The 12885-nt window shown below is 40.4% G+C and overlaps 1 protein-coding gene across 5 annotated transcripts in view; it reads right to left on the bottom strand.

The window, feature by feature from the left end:
• The window catches only part of PRIM2 (DNA primase subunit 2), a 307896-nt gene extending 303144 nt beyond the window's left edge, over nucleotides 1-4752 (bottom strand). For 4 of the 5 annotated variants that reach the window (XM_035698082.2, XM_035698083.2, XM_025419135.2 and 1 more), the window contains exons 1-3: nucleotides 4596-4752; nucleotides 3702-3864; nucleotides 1762-1865 (exon numbers count right to left, since the gene is read on the bottom strand). In XM_035698082.2, the coding sequence (XP_035553975.1) occupies nucleotides 1762-1865; nucleotides 3702-3855 (258 nt within the window). In that variant the 5' untranslated portion in view covers nucleotides 3856-3864; nucleotides 4596-4752. The remainder of the gene's footprint in view (nucleotides 1-1761; nucleotides 1866-3701; nucleotides 3865-4595) is intronic. The other variant, XM_025419133.2, reaches the window with a different exon arrangement.
• Between the last annotated feature and the right edge of the window lie 8133 nt (nucleotides 4753-12885).

The raw sequence follows: 12885 nt of genomic DNA, 5'->3' as shown, positions 1-12885 counted from the left end.
ACAAAAGATCTCTCCCTCCTCCTACATCAGCTAATCCCTAAACCTAAGCCATGCAATCCACCTGCTCTTGCCTCCTAAGTATCTTGATTTATCAAATGCTCTCTCAAATTATCTTCAAATTCTGCTCCTCTTCTCTCTCTTCTAGGTTCTTCTCTCTCTTCGTCACTCAGTTTATAAGCATGTTCAAGTAATCTCCCATCATGTTTGTATGCCTTCTCTTTTCCCTATAAATTCTTCTATATTCAGATCTATTTCTCTTCTCTTTTCAGCTAGCCATCTTACAAGAGTACATATTCTGTACCCACTTCTCTCCTCCAAACACTGCCATCATTTTGGCTTCTGCCTCCATCTACAAGGCTCCATCAAGCTGATAAATCCAATGGTTTCTGTACCATTCATCTTACATGGTCCTAAGCTTCTGAAATATGTAGTTAAAGATACCACCATCATGGAAACAAAATGTCCAGATTTGAAATCTTGGCTCTGCCACTTATCGTCCTATAAGCCTGGGTCAGTTATGTAGCTTATCAGTAACTCCATTCTCTTATCTATAAAATAGTGGTGACAATTGTACCTGCCTCATAAGACTATTAACTGGATTACATGGGTTAATATATGTAATATGCTTAGAATGAACTCTGGGATACAATAAGTAGAATATGAATGCTTCCTCGTTATTCTTATGGTATTGGTATTTATATCACGATCATTATGATGTCAGCTCCAGCCCTCCTTGGCTACCATGACACTATCATCCCTGCTGATCTACCTCTCTGGCAATTCCTTCTCAATCTCCTTCCTAGACTCCCCCAAATCTACTTCACTTCAAATATTGGTATTCTTCACATCCTGTCCATCATCATCTTCTCACTCAAATATTTTCCTCCTCCTGATACCAACCTTCCTCTTTAATCTATATTCCCACTCCAGGTGTCTCCCAAATCTAACCTGCACGTATACCCAACTATCCACTAAGCATTTCCACGAGCACCTCCAATTCATGTTTAGAACTCAACATCTTCCTTCTAAGACTTGCTTCTCCTTCTGTATATATCACCTCTCAAACTACTATCACCTTCCACCTACTTGTCCTAACCAAAACCTGGGAGTCATTCCTAATTCTCCTCTCTCTTCTCCCTGCAATGTCACTAGAATCTGTTTATTTGACCTTCATAATATCTCTTAATATCAGTCCTCTTCTCCCCATTCAATTCACTCTCATTATTTCCAGGTTACCTGTTTTTCCTCCTACCAGATATGGCCCATTCAATCTGCTGTTGGCAGTCATCTTCCTAAAATAAAAATCTGATCACATCTATCAGATTCAGTTCCAGCACTAGCTAGAACTGGGATGTCTTCCCAAACCTCCCCAATGTGAGCTGGGTAATCCTCTGTACTCTTGAAGTTCCTAGAGCACATATCTATCGGCATCCCTCATGTTGTGGTGCACAGGGTACATCTGGCAATGTCTACAGATACCTACTGGACAGAAGCCAGAGACACTACTGAGCATCTACCTGCACCAAGGAATTATCAGGCCCAAATGTCAATAATCCCAAGGTCGAGAAACCCTGCTGTATTATGATCATCTGACTATATGTCAATCACCCCTAGTGGGCTGCAGATATATCTTCAGGCAGAGTCTATGCTATATTAGTCTTTTTTAAAGCCCTGGGCCTAATCCAAGATCTTTTCCACAACCAAGACCCACTACAGAAATATATACAAACTGAAGAACATTTCTTTCCCGCTTTTACTTACTCTGAAGGAAAACTTGAGCCTTCTGATCTCATTCTCCAACTTACTTTGGTATGGCTCAATTCCTTTCACATAGCTTACACCAAGATTTTCAACTGCTTTTAGCACTAGAAAATATTATAAAAACAGAAGAGAAAATGTATGAATGCAAGGTAATTTTTAAAAACTAGGTCCCAAGACAAATGAATGGCAATTCCATAATTACTTGTTTTTAAAAGATGACAAGTTGTAACACCTTTATTTTTTGTAAGTACATTATACAAATTACATAAATTTATAAGAAGATAATCTCCATCCATGTGCAGAAAATATCCATGTCCCATAACATAATCTAATACCAGGGATTCTCAAGCAGAGGGAGAGGGATGGGGGATAATTACTCTGGTACTGAGCCACCACTGTCAAGGAATTCATGTGTGCTGGCATGAAAAAAAAATTAAGCACCCTTGTTTGCATCCCTAACGTTGTTTGTCAGTTTGCTTCACTGACTCAGCATAGACTCCTCAGAAAAAATAGCCCTTCCTTTACTGATGAAGTAGAGAAGAAGAAGTAAAGAAGTAGTAGTAAAGAAGCAAAGCCCCCCCGTGTACTAAATGAACTGCCTTGAACAGAGGCACGTATCTTTCAAAGGTTTCCAAAGTACCTTTTCAATCCTTCCTCAGAAGAATTCTACTTCCATCAATATGAAAAGCATTTTGATAATTCAACAATGAAAAACATCTAAAATGAATCCTGAACATAAACCCATGCCCCACAGGTACATCATGATGGTATCCCAAACTAAACTAATTCTCTTCCCTTCAGTCCTACTCCTCTTCCTGCCATACCATCTCCATTAGCACAGGTTCTAAGCACCAGGTCATCCCAACTGAAATTTCAGCCACTCCCACCTGCCCCTCCACTCCTCACATCCAAATAATCACCAACTCCTCTCAGGAACACCTCCTCAGTATCCTGTAAATCACTCCCTTCCTATTCCTGACACCATTACTGCCTTAATTCAGGCCCTCATCATCTCACCCCATAAATGCCAAACTCAAAGGGCACTTTTCAATCATCATCTTAATCTATGAAGCATCTGACACTGCTAAGCTTCCTGAAACCCCTTTCTCTCCTGTCTTCACTCTTTCACTCCACAGGCACTGAGTGCTCTCTTTCTGCATTAGCAGGTGCCACTCTACTCCTCTAAAAGTGACTAATATTAGCTCACTTTACCTTCTGATTTTCCCACCAGGATATCCTGGAACAGAAACTCAGAAGACACTGCTATTACTTCTGCTTCAATTCATGCCCAGCTTCTTTCTTTCTTACACTAGCACACAGAGGATAAGCAGGCCAGCAGTACAAGTGCCACATCCTCCTTACACACCAATATTACACCATTAGCTTGGCACAAAATGCCCTTGGTTATCCATTCTTCTCCACCTATCCTGAACTTGTCACTGTTCCCTCAAATATAACATTCTCTCATGCCTCCAAGCCTTTGTATAGTCCATTATCTCATCTTGAAAAAAAATCTTTTACTTTTCTTTTGAGAAATTTCTACTCTTCCTTCCAAGTCCAGACTACATTTTAACTTCTTTTTTTTCATTTCAACTTCTCTAAGCAGTCTTAATCACTCTCACCTGTTTCAAGAACACTACTATTTACCTCTAGTAAGACATTTAAAATACTAAATTATGATTATTACGTTGGATGTCTGTATCTATGTACTAGAATACAGCTTCAACAAATATGAGAATTACATTATTCATCTGAAAATCCCCACCCAACCTAGGGTATAGTGCCACTCAATAAACATACACTGTGCAGTAAATAAAAAGCAAGCCCTCAATAAATATTTCTTGAATTAACTGAAGGAAATAAATTACCCTCATTCATTCCACAAAAAGTGTAAGTGAAGTTCTCAAGAATATATAAACGCTAATTCAAATATCACTCACATTTAACTCTATCGATAGCCAAGCTTTCAAACTCTATCAAAGATATGTTTTCAGAAGGTGGCTCCAAGTAAAACTGAAGGCTGTGAGGGTAGGAAGCCTTCCGTTGGTCACCTCCCAACCTCAGTTTTTTGCGCATTCCCCCTGAAAACTGCATCTCATTCCCCTGGAAGGAAACATAAAATGGTTAAAATGATGGCAAGTGGGGTTGACCACAAAAAAAGTGCAAAAAGAAACTTCACATATACAGAAAAAAAAAAAAAAAACCTAAAGGTCATGCATAAAATGTTAACAGTGACTATCCCTGGGTAATCTGTCTTTCTGCCTTTTCCAGGTTTTCTACACCGGACCTGACACAGTTCCGTCATGAGAGTGGGGGGAGGTGTATGCAGGTGGAAGCCATAACTCGCGGCGACAGCAAAGTCAGGCTATGTTACCTGTTCACTCTAAGTCTATGTGCCACCGCCCTTAGATCTCTGCGGTCGCGAGAGTTAAGGTGGGATTTAACACGGGTTGCGATCCTGAATGTGGAAGAAAGCGCGGCAGGTTCTGGCTTTGCAGAGACTGAATGCACCGGGCCCAGTTACTTCCTACCTCAGAACCCTGGGAAACAGAACACGTCTAATCCAGTCTTTCCGGGCTTGTAGGAAAGCATCCAAAGCCCCTTATAAAAATTACCCGCCTCCATCCTAACCGAGCCCTTCTCAGGCGAAGCTTCTGTCCCCTCAACTCGCTGGCACCTGTGTCTGCCCCCAACCTACCGACACCCAGTACCTTCACCCCGCCATGTCATCCTTCGGCTCTCACCGCCCGCAAAGTGCTCTCCCTTCTTTCCCCACTTGGAAGCCTCAACACCAAGATTACTGTCCGTCCTAGAGCCGCAGGAGATCCTCTTACCTGCAATCACACCAAATACGAAAACACACAAACCCCAACAGCCGCTTTCCTCAGATGGCGGGAGAGTTCGTATGGGACCGGAAACGGAAGTGACGAGGACAACAGCGTCCCTTCGCACGTCCCGCCCACCCAGCGCGCGCCCTGCGCATGCTCCGTGCGGGGGCTCCCGGGTTCCCGGGGGCTTTGAGCCCGCTTTGCCGGCTTAGAATTTCTTAAACTCGGTGGTTTGTGTTTCCAGATTGCAAGCTGTACCTCCTGTACCTGCAACCGGGAGCTTTTGACGAGTGACACTGGGAAGACTAGCGGTGGAAGTTCCCACGCTCCCAAGAGCCTGGCGCCTTAACCCACCGGGTAGACTGATCGCTCTGGAGCTGGAGGAGGATGCCGCAATAGGCGATGGCTGCGCTCCCTTCTCACCCGTTGGGGGCTCTTGGGGGCTCTGTTTTCCCTTGTTTAATCTTTTCTGCGACCCTATAAGGTAGGTTGTATTACTTCCATTTTAGAGATGAGAAAATGGAAGCTAAAAGATGAACGTTAGTTTGTCCATCTATGCACAGCACGTTCTCTTTTTTTGGTTTTTTTTTTTCCCTACGGGACGGCAAGCACCGTAAAGACAGATTCGACCTTCTTGGGTTCCCCACCCCCACCCCCACCCCACGCCTCGCGCTTAGTAAGCCCCCGCAAAATGGCTGGAGCTAGGATGAATGCACACACGCAGATCGCGCTCCGGGACCTGCAGAAATTTGAAGAGATTAGGCTCAGAGGGAAGAAGTAGGGGTCCATCGGAAGCAAGCGGTGGGTCAGAGCCACACCAGCTCTCCAAAGGAGATCTGTAGGGTTTTCAGGAGCTCGAAATAAGCTTCACTTGTGGCCTCTAGGAGGCGTGCCTCACTAAAGTGGCTGAAGAAAGATCTGGTGATCATTGCAGGTGAAGAGCGCTTTGAAAGGAAACGTCAGGTTTTTAGAAATGCAAAATATATCGAAACAATACCAAACTTCAAAGCACCTACCCATCGTGGATCAAGCTGCGGCTAGCCCTGACTTTGTATCAGGACGTGTTCTAAGTGATTTCTACATCAATTCATCAATTCTCATAACTGTATGAGATAGGTTATGTTATTAACCCATTTTACAGATAAGGAAACCACAGAAAAGGGCAAGAAGTTAAGTTACTTCAAAGATCGTATAAATGACAGGGCCAGGTTCAAAGTGAGGGAGACTCCAAGCACCACAGTGCTAACTAGCATACAGTACCAATTCCACGTTTTGGTTTTTTTTTTAAGTTTTATTTATTTATTTATTTATGATAGTCACACAGAGAGAGAGAGAGGCAGAGACACAGGCAGAGGGAGAAGCAGGCTCCATGCACCGGGAGCCCGACGTGGGATTCGATCCCGGGTCTCCAGGATCGCACCCTGGGCCAAAGGCAGGCGCTAAACCGCTGCGCCACCCAGGGATCCCTAATTCCACGTTTTGACAGCAGTGCCTCACTTTAATTCTTTCCTCTCTGTATCAGACAACATAATTAACATAACCTGATACAAAGAAGACACCTGAAAACATGAGAACTGCCTGAAAAACTTAGAGCACAGACGATAGGAACATTTACGTGAATATTTATCTGATCTCTGGATAGGAAATTAATGTAAATAAAGTACAAAGAAATCTAAAGATTTGACTATAAAAATGTAAAATCGGGCATCTTAAAAATTCACAAAATTTTTTGCAGTCATCAAACTAGGGGAAAATGTACGATGACTAATACCATCAAAATGTAAAGAGCTTAAGTAAATTAGAAAAAAATGCTGACAAAAACTGAAAAGTGGGAAAAGAACAGCAACAAATAACTCCTAACCAATCATGAAATATGAAAAAGTGTTTATTATTGACAGCAAAGAAATTTTCCTCTACAAAACTGGCAAAGATTTTACAATGAAAATAGTGCTGGGCAAAGTCCAGTACAATGAGCTCACATAGGAATTGTTGCGGTACTAAAAGTCTGGAGTACGATATAGTAATGTGTATTATGAGCCCTAAAAGAATTCATACAGTTTAACTTAGATGAATCTGTTCAGAAATGGACACAAAAATTTGTGTTCGAGAAACTTCATTAAACCACTATAGTAGTGAAAACCCAGGAAAAAAGAATAAATAATAGTATAGTCCTATTATGGGACATTACACAACCATTCAAAATACGTGTTTTTGAAGACTATTGGGAAAATGCTTAGGATACTATTAACAGCAAAATACAGAAAACCATACATGCCATATAAGCCCAATCTTGTAAAAACATTACCTAATTGACAAGTCATTTTTCTTAAAGGTTTATTTATTCACAAGACACACACACATAGGCAGAGGGAGAAGCCGGCTGCATTCAGGTAGCCCGATGTGGAACTCGATCCCAGGACTCCATGATCACACCCTGAGCCAAAGGTAGGCGCTCAACAGCTGAGCCACCCAGGCGATCCAACAAGTCATTTTTAGACTACTTTTCCCTAGTAAATTAAATTTTAGAAATCTTGGAAAATGTCAAAAAGAAAATCCACCTATGATGCGGCAATCTGCTTATACTGTCACCCAGGGACAGACACTGTTAACATTTTGTTTTAAGCAATAAAATTGCATGGTTGTGGGCAGCCCCGGTGGCGCAGTGGTTTAGCACCGCCTGCAGCCCAGGGCATGATCCTGGAGACCTGGGATCGAGTCCTACGTTGGGCTCCCTGCATGGAGCCTGCTTCTCCCTCTGCCTGTGTCTCTGCCTCTCTCTCTCTCTGCATCTCTATGAATAAATAAATAAAATCTTTAAAAAAAAAATTGCATGGTTGTTGAGAATGAATGAATGAAAGTTGCTCTTGCCATACTAGTACATTTTCCTACAATGCTTCTGACTTCCACCAGGGGACAGCCCTCTGCAACTCCTGCTTCATACCTCCACTAGTGCACCAACCTCCAACCTCCCCCCCTTACTATCTGGGCAGATGGTATCCATTGGAATTAAAATTTTAGGTGCAAGACAGCCACTCTGAGATATACTTAGTTTTTATTTAACTTAGCTTTATCCTTAGTCCAGTAGTAAAGCATCCCACCTTTGACTTAAATGTCAATACCTCTTTCTCTACAATAGTTGATATCTTTTATAGTTCTTCGGACTGTTAAAGAAATTAGTCTCCTGGGGCATCTGAGTGGCTCAGTGGTTGAGCTCCTGCCTTTTGACTCGACGTGATCCCGGGGTCCTGGGATCCCTGCTTCTCCCTCTGCCTGTGTCTCTGCTTCTCCTCTCTGTGTGTCTCTCATGAATAAATGAATAAAATCTTTAAAAAAAAATAGTCTCCTACAAACATAAACATGTTTTACATTAATGGCAACTAAGCAACTAGCAGTGAGGTAGACTATGAGACATTTTATGGTATTTTTAAGATTCTGTTTTAATCGTTCAAAAACATCTGAAGGCTTTCCACAGCATGGCCCCAAGATTTGATCATCTTATTGCCTACCACTACCCTCCAACATATGCTCTGAACTACTAGCTCTTCCCCAAAAGACCTTGTACTTCCCTACTTTGTGTCTCCAAAAGCCCTAACCAGCCCTGCTGTAAGACTTCTACCCATACTTCAAGTAGTCAACTGCTGCCTTCTTCCATCCTATTGAGCCTTTGCTTATAGGCTGCTCCTCATTTAAACCACCATGATCTCTGCAATTCCATATAGTACAATGAGAATGTGAACCACTGGATGATTTGATGAACACACTGCTCAGAACACTCTCCTTTGGTCACTACCTCACTGTGAAGAGTGTTTTCTGTATCCAGAGGCAATTATAATACACATCTACACATTACAGTATGAATAATGCTCAATAATGTTATCCACTTCAGTGACCATATTTGGTAAATCACCGCAAGCTCTTTCATGTATTTATTTCATTTTTTAAAAATGGATTAACACAATGCTCATCCCTGGCAACCAAGATTCACATAAATTATAGACCTCAACCTCATAATCTGGTTATGGAGACTGGAGGTGGAAAAACATATAAACATATAACCTTTATTTCTGCTAGACCTTAAGCATCTGAAAAGCAGAGATCAGTGTGTCATTCATTTTTGTAACCCCAATATATGGCACTCCAAGTTCCCCAGCAAATATTAATTATACTGAATTAATGTAAAATAGGAAAGATTTATCAAAAGACTGATGGGTTCAGCTTGATATGCAACAGATGGTTTGAATCAAAGTTGGCTCCAAAATATAAAACTTCAAGTCCTCATCTGAAAACTTTATACACATTCCTTCCAGAATGACTTGGCTCCCCAGTATAGCCTATAATAAGCACAGAGTACCGTCTCTGACAAAATTTCCATGAATCATCACTGCTCAATTCAGTGCCTGCCCTGGACTTTACCCAGCTACAGTCAGGCTATCTCACAGGGCATTCACTCGCAGATGACTCCACAGGTATCAAGAGTTCTGTCCTGTATTGTGTCACACTTAAAACTAAAATTTTAGTTACCATGCTTGGTAAGTCAAAGTGAGTGCCCATTCTTCCCCTGTTCAGGGTGTGCTACCCTAAAAATCAAAGGTGTGGTACATTTCTTTACACAGTGAGGACTCTATAAACTCTAGATCTAGCCAGTTCTGCTTGCCATGGGAAGCAAAGACAGAAGGCATTTCCAGCACCATAGCTGACCTAGAAAATAAGACACAGCTAGGCAACACTGATCCCTCCACCCTTTTCATTTCACTGCCCACCTCTGGGACATGGCAAGGAAAGAAACTTAAAAGAGCACTTCATTTTCCTCCCTTCAGATTGCCTTTATTCGTCCAGCATCAAAGAGCAAGAGAACCAGAGAAAAAGTATATTCTTAAAGGATAGTAAAGGAAGAAAAGAATACCCTTCCACATATCAGCCTTATCTGATTTGTTTTAGAAATACTAATTCAGTACCTACTAAGTGCTAGGCAATGTTTTCTATGCTGGGGATACAACAGTGATGAGATAGCCAAAAATCCCTGCCTTCATAAACCTTATCTTCTAGTGGGAAAGAGAGACAACAAAATAAGAGAAGTCTACACATGATGATGTTAAATAATAACTACTAAGCAGAAAGAATAAAGCAGAGTAGAAGGATGTAAAATTTGGATGGATGGCACTGGAGAAGGCACTGAAATTTTAGAAAGGGTAGCCAGGAAAAGACTAGCTAAGGACATGACAATGAAGCAGAGACCAGAAGAAAATTAGAGATTGAGTCATATGTATCTTTAGGAAAATAGCATTTCAGGCAGATGGATGGCATATCATAGTTCCATAGTACTTAAAACAATGTAATATTGGGACAGGAATAGACAGATCAACCAAAGGAACAGAAAAGAGAAACCAGAAATGGACCCACACATATGAAGAAACTTGGTATAGTACACATCCACTATACAACTCGGAGAAAAAAATGGACAATTCTAAATGATGCTAGGACAACTGGCTCTCTGTATGAGGAAAAATAAATTTCCTACCTCCCACTATACACAGAAATCAATTCCAGATGGTTAAATACTTACATGTGAAAGGCAAAACTTTAAGAATTTAGAGCAAATGTGTTCTAATTATAAAAATGGTCTTATTATAGCAAAGAATTTCTTAAGCAAGACATTAAGAAAAAGCACAGCCATTCTGGAGATGGATGGTGGTGATGGTTGCACAACAGTGTGAATATACTTAATGCCACTGAACTATACGCTAAAAAAGGGTTAAAATGGTAAGTTTTTCATTATGTATATTTTACCATAATTTTCTTAAAAAGGACATGCTTAAAATGGGAAGATTGATCATTTCAACCACATTAAAATTAAGAACTTAAGTTTAAAAAGCAAACAAACATATATTTTTTAAATCACCTTCAAACTGGGAAAAGAAACTTGTCAAATACAATTAATGTAGGATTAGTATAGGAATAGAATTAATAGAAAACAGATAAAAACACACTGAAAAGAGAAGGAAAGAGAACCCTAACAGGTATTTCACAACAAAGGAAACATAAATGACTAATAAACATACAAAAATATGTTCAACCATATTAGTAATTGGAGAAATGCAAATTTAAAAAAATAAATTAAAAAATGCAAATTAAAACAACAGTGAAGGGATGCCTGGGTGGCTTAACGGTTGAGCATCTGCCTTCGGCTCAGGGCATGATCCTGCAGTTCCCGGATTAGGTCCCACCTCAGGCTCCCTGCATGGAGCCTGCTTCTCCCTCTGCCTGTGTCTCTGCCTCTCTCTGTGTGTGTCTCTCATGAATAAATAAAATATTTTTTAAAAAATTTAAGAAATAAAACCACAGTGAAATAATAACCTACACATACTAGATGGGAAAAAAATTAAATCTGAAAATTTTGAGTATTGACAAGGAACTCATATACTGTAGGTAGAAGTATTAATTGGTGCAACTACTTTTGAAAACAATTTGGCATAATCTGGTAAATTTAACCTTTTGTCTCAGTATAATAATTCTACTCTATGTTCTCTAGAGAGATTTTCATGTATAGATGTCAGAAACCATTAACAAGAATGTTCATAACAACATTAAAATAGTAAAACACTGATAACTGCCCATCATCAGGAAAATGGGTAAATTGTCATCAATTCACACAGTGGAATTTTTTTTATAAAAAGAGTGAAAATGAATGAACTACACATTTCCAATAACATGGATGGATCTAGAACATATTATGCTAAGTTAAATAAGTCAGTCAGAGAACAACAATACCACATAATTTCACTCATATGTGGAATTTAAGAAACAAAGCAAACAAACAGAAGGCGGGGGGAAGGGGGGCGGGGAACAAACCAAAAAACTCCTAACCATGGAGAACAGATGGTTACCAGAAGGGAGGCAGGTGGGGGATGGGTGAAATGGTGAATGGGTGAAGGGAGCTAAGAATATACTTATCATGATGAACACTAAGTAACATATGAAAAGATATGAGACTGTTGAATTACTATATTATATACATCTGAAGCTAATACAATACTGTATGTTAATTACACTGGAATTAAAATTAAAAAATAAGAGGGGCACCTGGGTGGCTCAGTAGGTTAAGTGGCAGACTCTTGGCTTTGGTCATGATCTCAGGGTGGTGAGATCAAGCCCCATGTCAGGCTTGACACTCAGGATGGAGTCTGCTTGAGATACTCTCTCTCCCCGCCCTGCCTGTCTCCCTGCTCCCCACTTGCATGTTCTCTCTCTCAAAAAAAAATAAACACAACCTTCAAAATAAAATAAAAAAGAGATATTAACACCAGGAAAAAGATTAATGAACTACAATTAAAGTAAATATATCAACATGGATAGCTCTCAGAAATACAATGTTGAAGAAAAAGCAAGCCACAGGAATACATATCTATGTACTACATCTCTTCCATTCTACCCCTCACCTTATGTTCTTACCCTCTCTCATGCTCTTGCTCCTGACTAGCATGGACCATATGTCTTCCTGTGCCTTCTGCCTTCTGCTTCCAGAACTTTTTTTCTTTTAAGATTTTATTTTTAAGTAATTTCTACACCCAACATGGGGCCCAAACTCACAACCCTGAGATCCAGAGTCACATGCTCTGCTGACTGAGCCAGCCAAATCCCCTGCTTCCAATACTTCTAAAGTCAGAGAACCCCAAGAGGAGATGGAAAGAAGAATGTGATATCAAAATCTCTGTTCCACTAGCTGCCTCCCTGCAAAGCTGCCTGTGTCCTCAAATTGTTCTTGCTTTTTCAAGGAGACCAACTTTAAAGGACTTTCTTACCCTAGGTCTGGGGAAGCTCCCTTCCCTCTACTTTTCAGATTCCCATACAGTAACATATCAGCTTCAATTAAGCCCTACTTGGTTGCATTATCTATCCCTTATGGTTCCCTACTCCCACACCTTTGTAAATAGTCTCTGCAAATTCTGTCTTTCAATTAGTCTATTTTGAGTATGCCAGCTGTCTCTTGTTGAATACAATTCTGCATTTATATAAAAACTAAAAAGAAACAAAAAAATAATATATTGTTCAGGGATGTATACTGAAGATAGAAAATTATCAAGAAAGCAAGAGAGTGAGGCATCTGGCTGCCTTAGTTGGAAGAGCATGAGACTCTTGATTTGTGGATCATGCATTGGAGCCCCCATGTTGGTATAGAAATGACTTAAATCAATACATAACTTAAAAAAATAAAGCTAGAGAGTGAGTCATACCAAATTCAGGGTAGCAGTTAACTGGAGCACCAGAGTAACTCAGTTGGTTAAAATGTCTGACTTTT

Source organism: Canis lupus, chromosome 12 (assembly GCF_003254725.2).
Source record: "Canis lupus dingo isolate Sandy chromosome 12, ASM325472v2, whole genome shotgun sequence".
Taxonomy (NCBI): Eukaryota; Metazoa; Chordata; class Mammalia; order Carnivora; family Canidae; genus Canis; species Canis lupus.
This window is presented reverse-complemented; position numbering and strand designations above follow the sequence as displayed.